General features: G+C 39.4%; 1 protein-coding gene across 1 annotated transcript in view; it reads right to left on the minus strand.

The window, feature by feature from the left end:
* The window catches only part of prim2 (DNA primase subunit 2), a 257,635-nt gene that overhangs the window by 213,960 nt on the left and 25,187 nt on the right, over positions 1-18,488 (minus strand). Inside the window, exons 6-7 of the mRNA XM_060926334.1 lie at positions 17,865-17,960; positions 17,381-17,518 (exon numbers count right to left, since the gene is read on the minus strand). Coding sequence (XP_060782317.1) covers positions 17,381-17,518; positions 17,865-17,960 — 234 coding nt within the window. The remainder of the gene's footprint in view (positions 1-17,380; positions 17,519-17,864; positions 17,961-18,488) is intronic.

An 18,488-nucleotide genomic window follows, 5' to 3' on the forward strand; every position in this document is an offset into this window, starting at 1 on the left:
TAGAATAGAAAAATTTGACTCTGACACCCAACTTTTGAACATTATTAAAAATTTATTCTCGACAAACGTTTCGGCCTTCAGCCTTCTTCAGTGTCAAAAAAACATGGTGCTATGGGCGTGGTCTTATATATACAAATTTGTGAATTCTATACACTTCAAAATAAAAGACAAAGAAAAAAACTATTAATTACACAATTTAATAATTCAATATTATTAAAATTTATTAAAAAGAATGCGATTTTTAGATTTATATTCTTTTCGCTTGTTTAACCCATGAGGGGCTAAAGTAAACAATTGCGACATCCAGTACGCTTCTCTATTTAGAAGCACGTTGTCTAAACTATCTTGAGTAGCATTAACTATCGTTTCTATATAAATGAATTCAAAATCATTCAAATTATGGGGAGACTGATTAAAATGTTTGGCTACTTCACATGTTTTTTTGTTCCATCAAGGCTATGACCCTAACCTGGTCTCTGGTAAATTTGGTCAAGTAGCTTCTCTCCCTAGGAGTGAGTTACTTAAGCCTGGGGCAATTAAGCCTGAGCGTAAGGTTACGCCCTTGGTTGTTGACTTTAACCCTAACCTTCCGGATATCGGTAAGATTTTGTGGAACAATCTCAGCTTTTTGCATTCCTCTACTTTAATGCAAGAAGCATTTCCGGAGGGTAGTATTATTTCGGCTTTTAGAAGGCCGAAAAATCTTAAGGATATCCTGGCGCCTTCTAAACTCAAGCGTGGTGACACAGAAGTCAATAATCAAGGGCGTGAACAAGGTTGCTTTAGGTGTAGCAAAAAATGCGATTTATGTAATAACTTTTTCGCAGAGTCAAATTTTTTTGTTTGCTCCGTAACCGGAAGGAAATACAAAATTCACCAACATCTTTCTTGTACTTCCCGCAATACAGTATATTTAGCAACTTGCCGTAAATGTAATCTCCAATATGTTGGTACTTGTACTACAGATTTTTAAAGTACGTTTTCGTAACCATAAATCTAGTATGAAAAAAAAAAAACCATGTGAAGTAGCCAAACATTTTAATCAGTCTCCCCATAATTTGAATGATTTTGAATTCATTTATATAGAAACAATAGTTAATGCTGCTCAAGATAGTTTAGACAACGTGCTTCTAAATAGAGAAGCGTACTGGATATCGCAATTGTTTACTTTAGCCCCTCATGGGTTAAACAAGCGAAAAGAATATAAATCTAAAAATCGCATTCTTTTTTAATAAATTTTAATATTGAATTATTAAATTGTGTAATTAGTTTATTTTTTTCTTTGTCTTTTATTTTGAAGTGTATAGAATTCACAAATTTGTATATATAAGACCACACCCATAGCACCATGTTTTTTTGACACTGAAGAAGGCTGAAGGCCGAAACGTTTGTCGAGAATAAATTTTTAATAATGTTCAAAAGTTGGGTGTCAGAGTCAAATTTTTCTATTCTACATTTTATATATATTATATATACACACAAAATATATGACACACACACACACACACACACACACGTGTGTATGAAAAATATGGGGGGGAAATATATGAGAGAGAGAGACACACACACACACACATACATCCTGTACATGCGTGTGTGTAAATTATAAGAAAGTTTCCTATACAGCAGAATAGGAAAATAAATGTTCATTTTTTTGGGGGGGGGGGGGGGGGGGGGGAATAAAATTCCCTTCATCTCATCTCATTATCTGTAGCCGCTTTATCCTGTTCTCCAGGGTCGCAGGCAAGCTGGAGCCTATCCCAGCTGACTACGGGCGAAAGGCGGGGTACACCCTGGACAAGTTGCCAGGTCATCACAGGGCTGACACATAGACACAGACAACCATTCACACTCACATTCACACCTACGGTCAATTTAGAGTCACCAGTTAACCTAACCTGCATGTCTTTGGACTGTGGGGGAAACCGGAGCACCCGGAGGAAACCCACGCGGACACGGGGAGAACATGCAAACTCCACACAGAAAGGCCCTCGCCGGCCACAGGGCTCGAACCCGGACCTTCTTGCTGTGAGGCGACAGCACTAACCACTACACCACCGTGCCGCCCATTTCCTTCATTTAATATTTAAAAAATATATATATATATTGTGGGAAAATCAAATCTTGAACCTGATATCGTGATTTCAAATCGAATTGCGAATTGAGTGAATCGTTACATGCCTACAAGCCTATAGAAAGTTATCAGCTCAAATCCTTAAAATGCATCCTATTCTTATAAAATGTATGGAGCATTTTTTTTTTTTTAAACTAGAGACTGAGCAGGTCTGAGCTCAGCCTTTTTCTGATTGGAAGATAGAAGCTACTGTACCTCACGAGCCTGGGTATATAATTATCTTGTGCTAGAGGCTCTAGAAGGTTATAGAAACACAGCGGTATGGCCTAGCTTTTATACAATGCAAGACATCAGCAACTTGGTACAATAAATTCTTCCACTGGATTAATCTGTGGGGAAAAATCTCAGGAACTGACGCAAAGGTAAATAAATGGTCCGCTCAGAAAGATGTCGATGCCAGGATTCCAACTGACGTTGCAAAATCTGTTCCTTTCCTGGACGGCGCGCTCTAGACCGCTCGGCCATGGAGGATTACATGGTGAACATGGTGCGTCATTAGCTCATGTTTTAAGTCGTTCAAATTCTGTAAAGCTGCTTTGCGACAATGTTTATTGTTAAAAGCGCTATACAAATAAACTTGATTTGATTTTGATTTGAACTGAGGTTAAGTAACGTGGCGCTGACAGTCAGTACACAGTGGCGCCACACCGTGACTGTAGAATTGCTACCTGAGGCTGGCACACCAACGGCCATCTTAGATTCTTAAAACACGCTCGAGCTCGGTTAAACATACACATAGGTGTCTCTATAGGACTCATCCAAAGGCTGAGCCAAAAATAGCAAATCTTGTCACGCCACCACCAAAAGAGTATTAAACTGAGATTTCAGTTAGATATTGTTTCACTTTGCTGAAAAAATAAAACAAAATAATAATAACTACAGCCCTGTGAAGCACTGTAATGCCGTGAACTCGATATGAACTTACTAAATGACTAAAAGTGTTAAAAATGTTCAACAGCTCAATTACCCAAAAGGAAGGAAACACGTTCTTGCACTTTCTACTTCTTTCCAGCCGACTCTGACGTCTGTTTGCTGAAGCTGGCGCATGAAGGTCCACTGCCTGTGTATCAAACCCTTTCATGCAGCAGGCAGAGCAGCGAGATGCTGAAGCTGGTCACCCTCATATCCGATTCTCAACCTTCAGAGCATCTCAATCCAAGCCGGATATTGAGATAGATATAGATGTGCCTGTCATGATGATTGACACATTTCGTATTCTCTTTGTGTCTGAAGTCACAAAAAGCCATAAAAACTGTTTGCTCTTTAAGAGTGCGAGTTTCACCTTACACCCTTACATTTCTTTTTATTCAGTTTGGAAGATGCTTTTATCTTAAGTGACATACAAATGACATATAATTTAATGCAAGCGTTTAATTGGGTAACTGAAACGCACGAATTCAAACAAGTACAAGAAACCCATTTAGTCTCACCGACTGGCTCTGGAGTAGATTCTGACTGACAGTCTGATTTGATGTTCGGAGGAAGAACGAGGAAATAAAGTGTCATCTGTCAGGCTGTGAAGCAACGCAGCCCCCCTCATACATCCTCTTCTGCCAGTTGTACAACATTCCACCAACAAACTTCACGACGCAGATGGATCCACAACACAATGGTTTTGATGCAGCCCTAGTTAAACTCAACAGATCGTTACGTGATACCATGTGTCTGTGTGTAAGAACGTAATCAAATGCTTAATCAACGAAAATATAAAAACCCTGTACACTGAAAGCAAAACGAATCTGAATCTCAAGCCTATTATCATGGCAATATTATCATCTTACATGAGATCACACTGCTGTGATAACCAGACATTTATGGGTCATATTATATTCAAATAATATTGGCTGTCTTCTTTTTCGTGGTATATCAGATATATTCCATCCAGCTAGCATGATATTGAACAAGTCGAAGACTCGCTCAATATCATGTTAGCTGGATGGAATATATCTGATATACCACGAAAAAAAAGCCAGCCAATATTATTATTATTATTATTATACGTACACATACTCTTCATATCAGCATTCTCGAAGGCCAACGCAAGCTTACCAGCGACTTGGTGCTGTTAGCGCGGTAGTCCAGTTCCCTTCTAGACAATGTAGCATTCAGCAATAGCGTTAGCAAAGGCCAACGTGAGCTTACCCGTGACTCGGTGCTGTTAGCGCGGCAGTCCAGTTACCTTCTAGTGGGTGTAGTGTTAGCGAAGGCCAATGCTAGCGAAGTCAAGCCGAATAATATTATTATTTTCTCTGTGTAATTTACTTACTTTTAAATCAACATCAACAACTACACACAATAGAGCGACCTGGCAGCCAAAATTCTCTCAAAATCTTCCGCTTTTAACGAAGCAAACCTGGCGGCCATGTTTGTTTACAAACTGTCTCAGTCACTTGCTACCGTGGAAGTTTTACACCTCTGACGTGTCTCTTTTCCAGCTTTTCGATGTCCGTTGGCATGTTTTTCTCTTGTGAATATGCATGAAGAATACATAATGAAGTTTTGGTAGTCTTTCGGGTGTTCAACGCATCTTCGGTTTCAGTTTTTAGTTCATTTATTTCGTGCTTAATTACAGCATAGTTAATCCTAGCAGTAGCAGCACTGGATTAACCCCGTCTTCTCTCTCTCCCGGCCGACAAAGAAATGATCGTGCACATGCGCAGCAGAAAAAGTTGTGTCACTGGATCTTCGCATGAGCTCCGACATGTGACGTCTAGGGTTGCAAAATTCCCAGGAATATTCAGAGTGGAAAATTTCCATGGAAATTTTGGGAATTAACGGGAATTTATGGGAATTTTGGGGAACTTTCGGGAATTTTCAAAACCAACTTTACTTAAGAATTGATACAAATAATAAGGTCCTTTTATTCAGATTAAGATATTTCTCTGGGTCTCTGTTCTGTTCAGAAGAACATACAAGCAAAAAACAAACATGTAACTAATTAAACAACTGAGATTAAAAACCACCAAATGTTTTACAAAAGCAATACGGGTTTTCCCTGGTACATGTATAATAAGGGCTCGACATTAGCACTTGCCCGATGGCCCGCCGGTGTTTTTTACGTCTTTCGGGCCAGTTCGGGCCACTAAATTTGGCCAAACAGTGGCCCGGGCGGGCCAGTATGTTTTCGATACAAATTAAATTTTATTACTCATATTTTACCCAGAATTGTGAAGAAACTGTTCGTAAAATGCACCTTTTCGATACGAGGTCCGCCGTCTTTGTTTACGTCACGCTCCGCCCCGCTCCGCGGCAGGAGTGTGTCGTCTTCGTGCATCGTCGGAGATGTTCGGCGCTGTTCGGAAGCGTCATTTTGGTCGAGCGCCAGATCGAGGAGAGAAGGGCTGAGTTTACCAAAGTCTCAGATGACCATCGGGACACACTTAGTGACACTATGGTAGCAGGATGTGCACGCATTCAGGGCTCGACATTAACGGTTGTCTGCTTGTCCGGGACAAGTGATACTTTATGTCGGACAAGTTCATCGTCTCCGTTACTTGTCCGATCGGACAAGTGCCAAAATACGCCGATATTCGGGTTACATATCAAATTTATCAGTTTATTCACATGATTTACGAAGCATCTCACTCGACATAATTGTTTTGATGAATCCCCGGATGTTTCTATTAGGAAAGAGCGATGTGCGCATGTGCAATATTCCACTTGTGAAACCGGCCAATACCGCTTCGTGTATTTGCGCTGAAAAGTAAACGGTCGTGTATGATTGGTTTTAATCGTGTCATACACATGGATTTGTTGACATTTCTGTTGGCGGGATTATTATTCAACTGTATATTTACATTGAGTATGTGGTAATTTCAAAATCTTTGAATTGTTGTCGATGGTGTTCGTTATATAGTCGAGCATGTGGCAGGGTGTGCTGGGCAGGGAATGTGCGCCTGCATGCGTGTGGATTGACAGGGAGTGAGGTAGGAGTGGGGAAAGTTATCTAGGAAATACCAAGCTGTCAAATGGCTGCTAATTAGGTTACCGGCTGTATTAATTAACTAATTAGTAATGGGAGTTTAGGAATTTGAAACAGGGCTCTATAATTTGGATATAAATTATGGATTATTTGAAATTATATTTTTTTTGACCATTAAATATCATACAGGAGTCACACTGAATAATTAGACAACAATTAATCAGTGGAGGATATATATTCAAAATTAATAATTTAAAAATGAAAATATATATATAATTTTAATTTTCTGGTTTTCAATTTCTCATAAATAAATTAATGATTGATGGAGTCCAATTGATGGAGCAGAACTCAAGGGCTGATGGATGAAGATGAATAAAAACTATTTGTATCCATTCATCTGTGAGTCAGTAGAGGTGTGGAGGTTTTCATAAGATATATTACCTTGTCATTTGATAACTAGATTTCAGTGTATAATAATCAGTGATTTACAGTATTAATCAGTCAATTTTGTTATCAGTTGTTTTTATTTGTAGCATTGTTATTTGTTTCTCTTGTCCAAATTAGTGATATCTCAAGTCATAAATTTTATGACAATATTACTTTTTGTGATATTTGTTACTGAACTGCAGAGTACTGATCTGTGTATATATAATGGTTAGTGTTTCTGGATCTCATAGTATAGTTATTTTGTTCTTAATTTTATGTTCATAATTTCTATTCTATTGGGATATATTGCTTCTGAACTTCAGCAGAATAATTGGTGAATTATGGTATGTTTTACTATATTTTTGAACTTTTGCCTCAATATATCAAGTATTGATTACTTTTGATTCATAGATATTATGCCAGACCTGGGCATTTTACGGCCCGCGGGCCGCATCCGGCCCTTTGGTTCATTCTGACCGGCCCGCGTAAGGTTAATTAGAAATTACAAAATAAACGGATTTTCTAATTTTACCCCATGCGTGGACTGAATGTGCATTGGTTTTATTTTGAAGTTGTGTTCAACAAAAATGCAATGCGCGTGACATGAACATGTCATGAAATCCCACGAAACCTAATCCCGCGATAACTACTTCCGTAATTTGTCCAGACCAACCACAAACTTGTACGTCATCCTTCAAACGGTCCAGCCAATCACGTAGTGTGACGTCACCAGCAGGCGCCGGAGCCCGAGCCGATCTGTAGATCTGATACCTACACCGAATTGACATTGTTGCGAGCAGGTCACAAGACGACTTTAGCCCCCAAAATGTCCGCAAAAAGAAGAAAGGTAGATGCTGAATGCAGGGCTTTCAACAAAACATTGACTGCTAAGTATTTATTTACTGAAGTCAGAGATAAAGCCGTGTGTTTAGTTTGCGAAGAGCAGATCGCCGTGTTCAAAGACTACAATTTGAGTCGGCATTACCAGACGAAGCACGCTGAGAAATACCGAAACTTGACTGATGCTGAAATAGCGCGGACATTGGAAGCTTTGCTGGCTAAGCTAGAAAAGCAGCAAGGCTTTTTTACCAAGCGTCACACATCCAGGGATGCAGCAACCAAGACCAGCTTTGTGCTTTCCCACAAAATCGCTAAACACAGTGAGCCATTCTCGGAGGGGGAATTTGTGAAAGAGTGCTTAGTGGACTTGGTGCTTGATGTTTGGAGTAGAAAGACAATATTGTGATGTCTTTATTGTGTTTTGGAGTGAATGTGACTGGGGGAAAAAAAAAAAAAAAAAGGTACAAACGTTGACATTTTGTTAGCCATTGTTTTGGGAAATTTGATTGAATAAATGACATTTTTTGTAAGGCAACCTCGTTTCTTCCATACTCTTACCAGTCTTAGCAGTTTGTAAAAACAATGTTATTTACTGCTTTATATAAAGAAATACAATTAATATTACACAGAATTTAGTTCAGCCTTTTGGTCCGGCCCTCCACAAAATTTTCTGTTTCTCATGTGGCCCCATGGAAAAAATAATTGCCCACCCCTGTATTATGCATATGTTGTGAATTCGGAAACAAATGCCATAAAGATTGGGTTACAAATAGTTTGGGGGGGGGGGGGGGGGGGGTGTTCTCAAAATATTTCTTCGGACAAGTCAACTTCACATTTGGACAAGTAAATTTCCTTTCAACTTGCCCGACAGGACAAGCGGTTTGAAAAGTTAACATAGAGCCCTGGCATTTTATATGAGTGTGTGGAAGAGGAAAGCTATTGCACTAAACTATAAACCTTAAATTGACTTTATTGCTATTTCAGTGCAGTGCACATTTTCAGAAGCAAAAACATTTTATATATTTATTTCAATTTGATTTGACTGTTTTTGAGTCCATTGCTGGTAATTTGGACGGAGTTACTGTCTTTTGTCAGTATTGTTTTCAGGTACAAAATCAAAATATAAAGTTGTGATAATCTTGAGAAGGCTCTTTTTTAATTTTAGGGGGTGGTCATTATTTATGGAGGAGTGGGGGCTATGAATTTATGGGGGGGGGGTCATAAAAAAGTGACACTACTTTGTATGGAGATGAGGAGATTATTGCCTCCTACAATGATGTGGCTTGGGGATATTCTGCAAAAATATCTAGTCTACTAGGGGGTCTACTAGTAGCTATGCCGGATCCAAAGACAGTCCTCCTGTCAGAACATGTGTTGTGAAACGACATAAGATAAAGGTACGTAGAGCTATAGATTCTACATGATGATCATAAATGTAATCATAAAGTCGGCGTGATATCAGTCATGTATTTGCTTATGAAAGCTTGCGGCTTTCATGTAACTGCCGCCTAGCAACGAGAGGCAAAGGGTAAAGAGGGTAGGCTATCATAGATTCTATTCGGAAGAGATCAACACAATTCTAGACTCCCAGAAGAGGAAGAGCTAGCACTAGAGAGTTCACCAGCGTTTTCATGCGCCATTTCCATTGAGTAGAACCAGAGTAGAACAGCCAGTGAACCGCAGCGTGTTCTTCCGCTGACGTCACAACATGGCCGCGAGCCACGGACCCAGTTTTCTTGCACTGTGCAATTAAAAGTTGGATATTCGCGTAACAACAGCTTCTTTTCATGTAATTATAACAGAAATCTAACACGTTTGCCATGTTGTATAGTTTATTTAAGAAATTGCATAGAGTCATGTTCGTGTCATCAGCCCTTTAACTTTACTTATGATTTTGAAGACTACTTCCTGTAACTTTATTTACTAATTATACTTCAACAACTTTAAGTCCTTTTTCATTTTGCAACTGGTTTGTAAACCATATCCTGCCAAGTAATTTGCTTGCAAATTATCAGATTAGAAGTAATGATTAGGGTATACAATGCTATTAAAACAATGACATTAAACAGCCTTGCTCCAGATTCAAAGGCTACGTTCACACTGCAGGCTGAAGTGACTCAAATCCGATCTTTTCGCCCATATGTGACCTGTATCCGATCTTTTATTGACAATATGAACGACACAGATCCGATTTTTTCAAATCCGACCCAGGCCGTTTGGATATGTGGTGCTAATTCCGATTCCTATCCGCTCTTTTCATATGCGACTTCAGTCTGAACCGCCAGGTCGCATTCATCCGACTTACACGTCATCAACAAGCCACAAACGTCACTATTCTGCGCTGAAGTAGGCGGCGGGTCTCTCAAAAAAGTTACAACAACATGGCGCATAATCACGGGCGCAGATAGAGGGTGGGACGAGTCATATTTAAATTCACCTCGTTCGGTTCCCCCCCCACTTATAGGGAGGAAAAAACGTCTATGCTGTCTTTCTTTGCATAAGGCAAACCTCACGGAAAAATCAAAAGACTAATTACCATTCGGTTTATTGAGGTGCACAGCAGTATATAGTTGCAACAACTCACATAAAACAAAACAAAGACTGATATTCAGTTGGTTGAGCTGCGCAGACTGCACAGGTTGCGAGCTCGAGCTTGGTTGCTATGGTTACTAACAACAAGTTTGACAGGCATATCGGGGTTGGGGTTGGTTTGCTGGCAGCTTTGTCCCCCCCAGTTCAAAAAACGTATCTGTGCCCCTGCGCATGACATCAATGCGAGGGACGCTTCGGGCTGTGAAGGTTCTGAATCTTCTCAATGGAAGACCGCAGAGGTTAGGGAGCTGATTTCCATTTGGGGGGATGCAGCTATTCAAGCTAGATTGGATGAGTCATACCGCAACCGGGCGGTTTTACTTCCGTAAACACTGGCCATGCTCACTGCGTGTGACGTCGTTGTATCCTGCAATGCGCATGCGGAACACTTTTAGGTCGCTTTTCGTTCATACTGAGGATCACATACAAGTCGCATATATTTGTTAATGTGAACGACCTCACAAAAAAATCGGATTTCACAAAAAAATCGGAATTGAGCATTAAGCCTTGCAGTGTGAACGTAGCGAAAGAGAAAAGTGGCACTAATATGTTTTACAAGCAGCAAAACTTATTTCAAGACTACTAGTAATTAGAAATTTTAATTTTAATATTCCTTGTTATTTTACGATGTTATACCATTGTGATTAAATCTATAGACAAGTCTTCAAGTTTTGTAAAATTTTGTAATAAAAATGGTCAAAATTGAGTTTTTGCAAGATTTTTAGAAATCACTACTTGTTATGCAATGAGTTAGATTTCCAGTTAATTCTTACCAAAGGGTACACTCTAGAAAAATAATCTATTCAATTCAAAATTACTAGATATCTTGTCCCAGGGACACTTAATAGAAATCTATTCAAATGCAGATTCGAGAGGTCCCCAACACAAAAAAAATAAAATAATGTATTCAAAATATGTGTAGTAGACCACGGGATACAAGACCTTCTACACTTTTGTGGTAGGGAACTGGGGAATGCGTGTTTGACCTTTGACTGGATTTCTATTAAGTGTCCCTCAGACTAGATAATTGAGAATAATTTTTCACTGAAAAATCTGAATATAATACTAATATCGAAAAACTAAGGCTACGTTTACATTAGACCGTATCTGTCTCGTTTTCTTCGCGGATGCACTGTCCGTTTACATTAAACCACCTGGAAACTCCGGGAAACGGGAATCCGCCAGCGTCCACGTATTCAATCCAGATCGTGTCAGCTCCGGTGCTGTGTAAACATTCAGAATACGCAGATACGCTGTGCTGAGCTCTAGCTGGCGTCTCATTGGACAACGTCACTGTGACATCCACCTTCCTGATTCGCTGGCGTTGGTCATGTGACGCGACTGCTGAAAAACGGCGCGGACTTCCGCCTTGTATCACCTTTCATTAAAGAGTATAAAAGTATGAAAATACTGCAAATACTGATGCAAATACTGCCTATTGTGTAGTTATGATTGTCTTTAGGCTTGCCATCCTTCCACTTGCAAGTGGTAAGTGATATGCGCTGGGATCGCACACACAGCGGCTCAGTCCCGAATCAGTGGTTGTGCACTTCACTCGCGCGCTCTGTGAGCTGCGCAAGGCCGGAGTGCGCACCCTCCAGAGGGCACTCGCTGTTCAGGGCGGAGTGATTTGGAGCGCAGGATGCCTGAGGAGCCGAGCGTATCCGTGTATTGGTGTTGCTGTGTGCACGCAAATCGTGTATTGGTGTTGCTGTGTGCGCACTAATCGTTTTAAAAACGTTAATCTGATGATCCGCTGATACGGTCTAATGTAAACATGGGCTAAAAGCCTTTTATTAATTGGCCTTTAGCAAGATGTCCTATTCTTAATTAGCACAAAACAGTACATAATTGAAAGAAAGGCTCAACATGGGTTTTAATCTGTTTTTCTGGGTGATTAAATGTTTAAAACTTAATAAACGCCAAAATTGAAAATTCCTGGGCTCTTCAAAATTCCCGGAAACGTTCCACCCCTTTGCAACCGTAGTGACATCGTGCTGTCTTGACAACGTGCAATATTATAACAATACTGCACGCTCATTCTCCATTAGGGAGAGTGGCGTAATACATAGAGGATAAGCGATATGATAATATCGCATGCCATCAATAAACCCACTAGAAGGGAATAGAATACATGTTTTTATTCCATGGAAAAGGCAGCCCGTATGTATAATAATTAAGTAATGATGGCTGGCTTTGAGTGGTATATCAGATATATTCCATTCAGCTAGCATGATATTGAATGAGTCAAAGACGATGCTAGCTGAACGGAATATATCTGATATACCATGAAAAAAAGCCAGCCAAAATTATTATTATTATACATACACACTCTCCATATCAGCATTCTCAAGGGCCAATGCTAGCTTACTCGTGACTCTGTGCTGTTGGCGCAGCAGTGCAGTTACCTTCCAGCCGGTGTTCATTAATAGTGTTAACGAAGGCCAATGCTAGCGCAGTCAAGCCAGTGCTATTGAGGGCTCCTAGCACAGGCTAACGACCGAGAAACTAAGATTTCTGTCTCCAGATTCTTCATCCACACACGCTCACCACAGTATTTTTCACTCATACTTAAGTATTCATTTCCCTGTGTAATTTACTTAGTTACTTTTAAAATCAACATCGACAACTACACACAATGGCGCGACCTGACAGCCATGTTTGTTTACAAATTGTCATAGTCGCTATCTAGCGTGGAAGTTTTACGTCTCTGATGTATGACGTCATGTTGTCTTGACAGCCATGCAATATCGTAAACCATATTCAACGCTCATTCTCCATTGGGTAGACCGATGTAATACATATAGGATAAGCGATATACTAACAATATTGCATGCTATCAGACCAAATGAATGAAACCCGCTAGAAGGGAAGAACACGTTTTTATTCCATGGAAAAAGTGTCCTGTATGTATAATAATAATAATAATAATAATAATAATAATAATAATGTTATATTATATAACCAGACTATTATATTACGTTACGCATTTTGCATAAGAGCTTAGCAAAAACTTCAGAATACACTAGTACAACTTATCGTTCAAAAATATGCCAAAAGAGCAGGTTTTTGTTCTCCCCAATAAAATGAAAGATGAGCCAATCACCATCTAAAACTGCAATGATCTATTCATTTTCTGAACTCTCCGATATTAACGGATGGAAGCCCCACCCACTTCCTCTGTCATGTTCTCAACTCACACGGGTTCTCTCACTTTCCGTCATCGTAAACCGAGAATGTTTCAAGTTCGTTCATGTGAATTAAAATCCATCAGTGTATGACTGACTGACAAGCATATATTTAACATCCTTTTATTTATTTATTTAGGAATGCCACCAAAACGCTTAGGCCAAAAAAGGACAAAATGCTCTTTCACTTTTCATTACATTACATTACAGGCATTTAGCAGACGCTCTTATCCAGAGCGATGTACAACATACCCAGAGCGGCCTGGGGAGCAGTTGGGGGTTAGGAGCCTTGCTCAAGGTCACGTCAACCATTCCTGCTTGTCCAGGGAATCAAACCAGCGACCTTTTGGTCCTGGCTTCTCTAACCATTAGGCCATTTTCAGCCTTTTCTCCATTTCAAGAGAAAAAAGGACAAAGATTTTGACCCAAAGGGGGGGGGGGGGGGGGGGGGGGGGACCCAAGCCTACAATGAAGCGTCAATTTCGGCGCGTTAAAAATAACGTTAATGGTGATTATAATTAGAAAGTGATTGAATACATTGTTCTGGCCAAATTTCAGCCAGGTGGACATTAGATGACTGAATACTAAAAGGATTATATCGGAAATGCATGAAAGATTATTTACAGGTTGCGATATTAAACATTGCTCTCAATAAACAGCCTAAACAGAATATACAAGAAATGGCTTTTAAATCGTTTTAAATTATAAACAAGGAGACAGAGTCATCTATCAGGGATGAGAGTGGGTGGTCACCAAAAAAAGCAGAAAACAAGATGGCGCCCAAAGCCTGGGGTCTGGGAGGGATACCCCCCAGGAAAATTTTGAAAAATAAGGCCTTACAAACCACTTTTCCTGCAATCTGAGCTGTAGTAGATAAAAAAAATCTGTTGTCTTTTTTATATATTTACATGAAAATATGTTTCAAATCAATAGGAGTATTGTTTGAATTCAAAATAAAATCACATTCTACATTCAAGGGTATGGTTATAATTCATGATCAACAAAAATGACAAACTAAATTCACATTAAACGCATGTTTTATTAATTATCAAAATGTTCATATATTAAATAAAATGTCTTAGGGAGAAAAGGTCAGTCACCCTGTGTCCTCATTAGTTGCATATGATTTCAAAGTCTTTTGAAATATTTAAGTTTTCAAAACTGTCAACATCAATTCAGATTTACTGACTATCTATAATATACATGTTCAATGTATTAAATCAAACGAATGCTAAGTTTATGGGATAATGTCTATGTACACTTTATACAATTATTTATAGTTCACAGTCACTTCTCATTTTCATTTAATCATTTCGACTTCTTCAGCTTTTTGGCCAAAGACAAAAGCTCGTCAGTCCTCTCTCTGTTTTTTATACCAGCATCAATTTCACGTACCTTCGCTTCGTCTCGCTTGTCAATTGTATTCAGCATTTTGAGTAAAAAAGCCGATACGAAAAAGAAACGTATTTTTGAAGCGCAGCGACAATGAACATGTGCAAGTTTCAATAAAATAGAACAGATGCGGGTACTTTTGTAAGAACTGTTATGATTGGCTTTTGTTCTCTCTCACACTCTTGTAAGAATTGTTATGATTGGCTATCATGCTCTCGCCAGCGATGTTTTGGCCAATTACATTGTAGATAACACGTATTCTACCGCGAGACTTAGCGAGACTAAAGATGGCGAAAATGTAAACATGTAACATCGTCATACGCTTGAGTATCACGAAGGAACATACCCCAATCCCCCTCAATGAAAAAAAAAAAAAAATCACAATGGATTTGGCATAATATCGATTTTTGCTCAGAAAAAGTGGAAATCCGCCGAAAAGCAGAAAACTCATCCCTGATCTATATCCCCCGGCCTATATACCAAGTTTCAAGATATTATTTGTCACATTTTTCAAGCGCAGGAAACCAACCCTACCTCTTTACACTGACCTCAGCAGCCCATGGCATAAACCCACCGGACCTTTGGTCCAGGTGAGATAAAAATTAAAATTTCTCACATTAGTATCAAAAGGCACATATACATTACTTAATCAATACACACCAACTTTCAAGACCATACCACTCTGCTCCAGAAACAAAACCTACCCCTAAGACTAACCTGAGAGACTGTCTAAAATTGTTTCCATGGAAACATGAAAAATTTAAATTTCTCAAATTTCCCAGTATGAAAAGGCACATTTACATCACCTTGTTAACATGTACACCAAGTTTCAAATCCGTATCATGAATAGTTTTGGATATATGCTCCGGAAACGAACATTGCGCTTAGAAACCAAGTCAAAATCTATTTTTTATGTATCCAAAATAGCAAATCCAAAATAGTAAACGGCACCAGTTCACATGTTGCTTGATATGTATTCAAAGTTTCATGAAGATATCTTCAGTAGTTTTAAAGATATGGCCCGGAAACGAAAACGTGACCAGACAGATGGACGGAACCCGTTTCTATGATAAAATATAAATTATAAATAAATTGTAAATATGTATTTGAATCGTCAATACTTTTAACAATATGTACAGAAAATGTAAAATATATATTTAACATTTGAATAATTACTTATTCTATGCATTTTTTTATTTGAATGTAATTCTTATTGTTAAAAATCTGGATTAGACGTCAAAAGAAATATTGGTACTGAAAAATATTATTAGTATAAATATACAGAGGTGATTATAGAAAATCACATGCTGATTGGTCGAGAGATTCGGACTATTTCTCGATAATCACCTCGAGCAACTCGGCAAAATGGCGGCCAGTCGCTTAGTCACCGTAAGTGAGGAAGAATTACAAACGATGAAAGAAAATGCTGTTCCTAAAAGCACTAAAGATGCTACAAAGTTTGGTGTAAAACTATTCGAAGGTAAGGAGGACTTGTGATTTATTTTATCTAGTTCAAAACAAAGTATTTTATGCAAGTCGACATGGATAAGTGACAAGTCCGAGTGCATTACATTTGCATGCCTCTTTTGAAGACTGAAATAAATGTTTGTTTGTTTTTTTTAAATAATTGCTTGTGTATTTATACTAAAACAATCATCTGCCTCAGGCTCAGTGAACATCGGTGAATAATAACCTCGACTTCATCTCTGTTATTATTCACAGGTATTCACCTTGCCTTTGGCGAATAATTGTGAAATAATTGCCATAAAGGTCTCATCTCATCATCTCTAGCCGCTTTATCCTTCTACAGGGTCGCAGGCAAGCTGGAGCCTATCCCAGCTGACTATGGGCGAAAGGCGGGGTACACCCTGGACAAGTCGCCAGGTCATCACAGGGCTGACACATAGACACAGACAACCATTCACACTCACATTCACACCTACGGTCAATTTAGAGTCACCAGTTAACCTAACCTGCATGTCTTTGGACTGTGGGGGAAACCGGAGCACCCGGAGGAAACCCACGCGGACACGGGGAGAACATGCAAACTCCGCACAGAAAGGCCCTCGCCGGCCACGGGGCTCGAACCCGGACCTTCTTGCTGTGAGGCGACAGCGCTAACCACTACACCACCGTGCCGCCTGCCATAAAGGTATTTGGGGTAATTTTCTAAATTAATTTATTTGAATGTATAATTTTTTAAAAATTTGATACATATCTGTGGGAAAAAAGAAAAAAAAAAAAAAACTAGATAGAACTCGACGTCAACGGCGTCGATGGGGATGCCTCCGCCCGGTAGACTACACGCCTTATTAAGTTGTGATTTGGGGATAGACATTTGACCTCACAGTAATCTTGACCTGGTGAAATTACTTGCATCAGCCTTGGAGATATTGTGTTCACAAGGTTTTCGGACAGACATTTGACCTCACAGTGACCTTGACCTTAGACCTTTTGATCTCAAAATCTAATCAGTTCATGTTTGTCCCAAAGTGCACAAATGGTGAAAGTTTAGTGAAATTCCTTTCATTAGCCTTTGAGATATTGCGTTCACAAGGTTTCGGGACGGACAGACGCATGCACGCACGGACAGACGGACAACCCAAAAACATAATGCCTCCTGCACCTTACGGTGGTGGAGGCATAAAAAAAAGTACTCTCAGCCTGATTATAATTAGACCTCTTAATTCTCAACTATAAGGCAGCCTATGGTAATTTTTGCTAATCAAAGCTACTTAAGTTAACCGCTGAGCCACCAGCAGAGCCCAGACTGAAAAAGGCCTAGAAAATCAGTTAATCCAGAACAAAAACCCCTGTGTGTCATGTTTACCTCATCCACGATAAGTTCCTCTAGTTCTATTCAGTTCGAATAAATCGGTGACTTACTGCGAGTGCTTTGGAGAGTCTGGTACGGAAATCGTTGAGGACGATAGTGACGATGTCCTGATGAGGAACGTACGCATAGCCACCCTTTAAGAACACTTTCCTCGTCCGCACTAAATCCAGAGCGTCCTGGAACGGGACCTGAACCAAAATAAAAGCAGAACTGTTTATGAGCCAGGATTTCTACACACAGCTGGAGGCTCTGATTAAATATAACAGATGCATTTTCTCATAAATTTAGTCATCAGAAGACATCCTTCGCCTTTAGTGTGTTCCAGGGATATAAACCCTTTAGGCAATTTCAGCATTAAAAATAAAGCGTATAAGAAACAGAGCATGATGGTACATACAAAAAAAAAACCACCACGAAAGGATTTTCTAAATATTACCTCAGTTTAGACGAGATTAAGGCTAAACACAACCCACTAAGAATATATTTTATCATCAGTTTAATGGCTTTGCAGTAATGTGCCGCAGTAAGTCGTACTTTGTAGAAGTCTCGCTCAGCAACACTGGTCCCACTCATGGCGTAACTGGAGTTTATGAGCTGGTCTTTTAGATTATTCTTTTCCTCGGCACTTATCTGTCAAAAGGAAGATAAAGGACAAATCAGACTTTCAGGGAAAATCGAAGCGGACAAGCTGAGAACACTGCAACAAAAACAAATGCATCAACTAAAGCATATTAGACTTTGAGATATTTCAATTAAAACGTAGTAGAAGAATGACCATTAATCCCACAGCATCAAAGCTCCAAGACCATTTTTTCCCCCTCCCTCCTCAGGTGCTCAACCATCGACGGGTTCACAGCGCCACCTGCTGCTCACATTAAACACAGTTCACTGGCTGTGTTTTGTAGTTACGACGTGTATAAGGCGAGTTGGGAAACCGGTCATAATATTTCAGGTACGTTCCTATGATACAAGCATCTCTGTTTCAGTAAAATCCCACACAGCACCAGATCAATATCCAATCGATATTAATTTATGAGCATCTGTAAGTGATGTTTTCTGGATTCTTGGCGTAAATAGTGATATATATAAATAAATAAATAAATAAATAAATAAATAACTTCTTTAATGTAACTCGGACACTGGGAAATCATTCCACAT

Source organism: Neoarius graeffei, chromosome 7 (assembly GCF_027579695.1).
Source record: "Neoarius graeffei isolate fNeoGra1 chromosome 7, fNeoGra1.pri, whole genome shotgun sequence".
Lineage (NCBI taxonomy): Eukaryota > Metazoa > Chordata > Actinopteri > Siluriformes > Ariidae > Neoarius > Neoarius graeffei.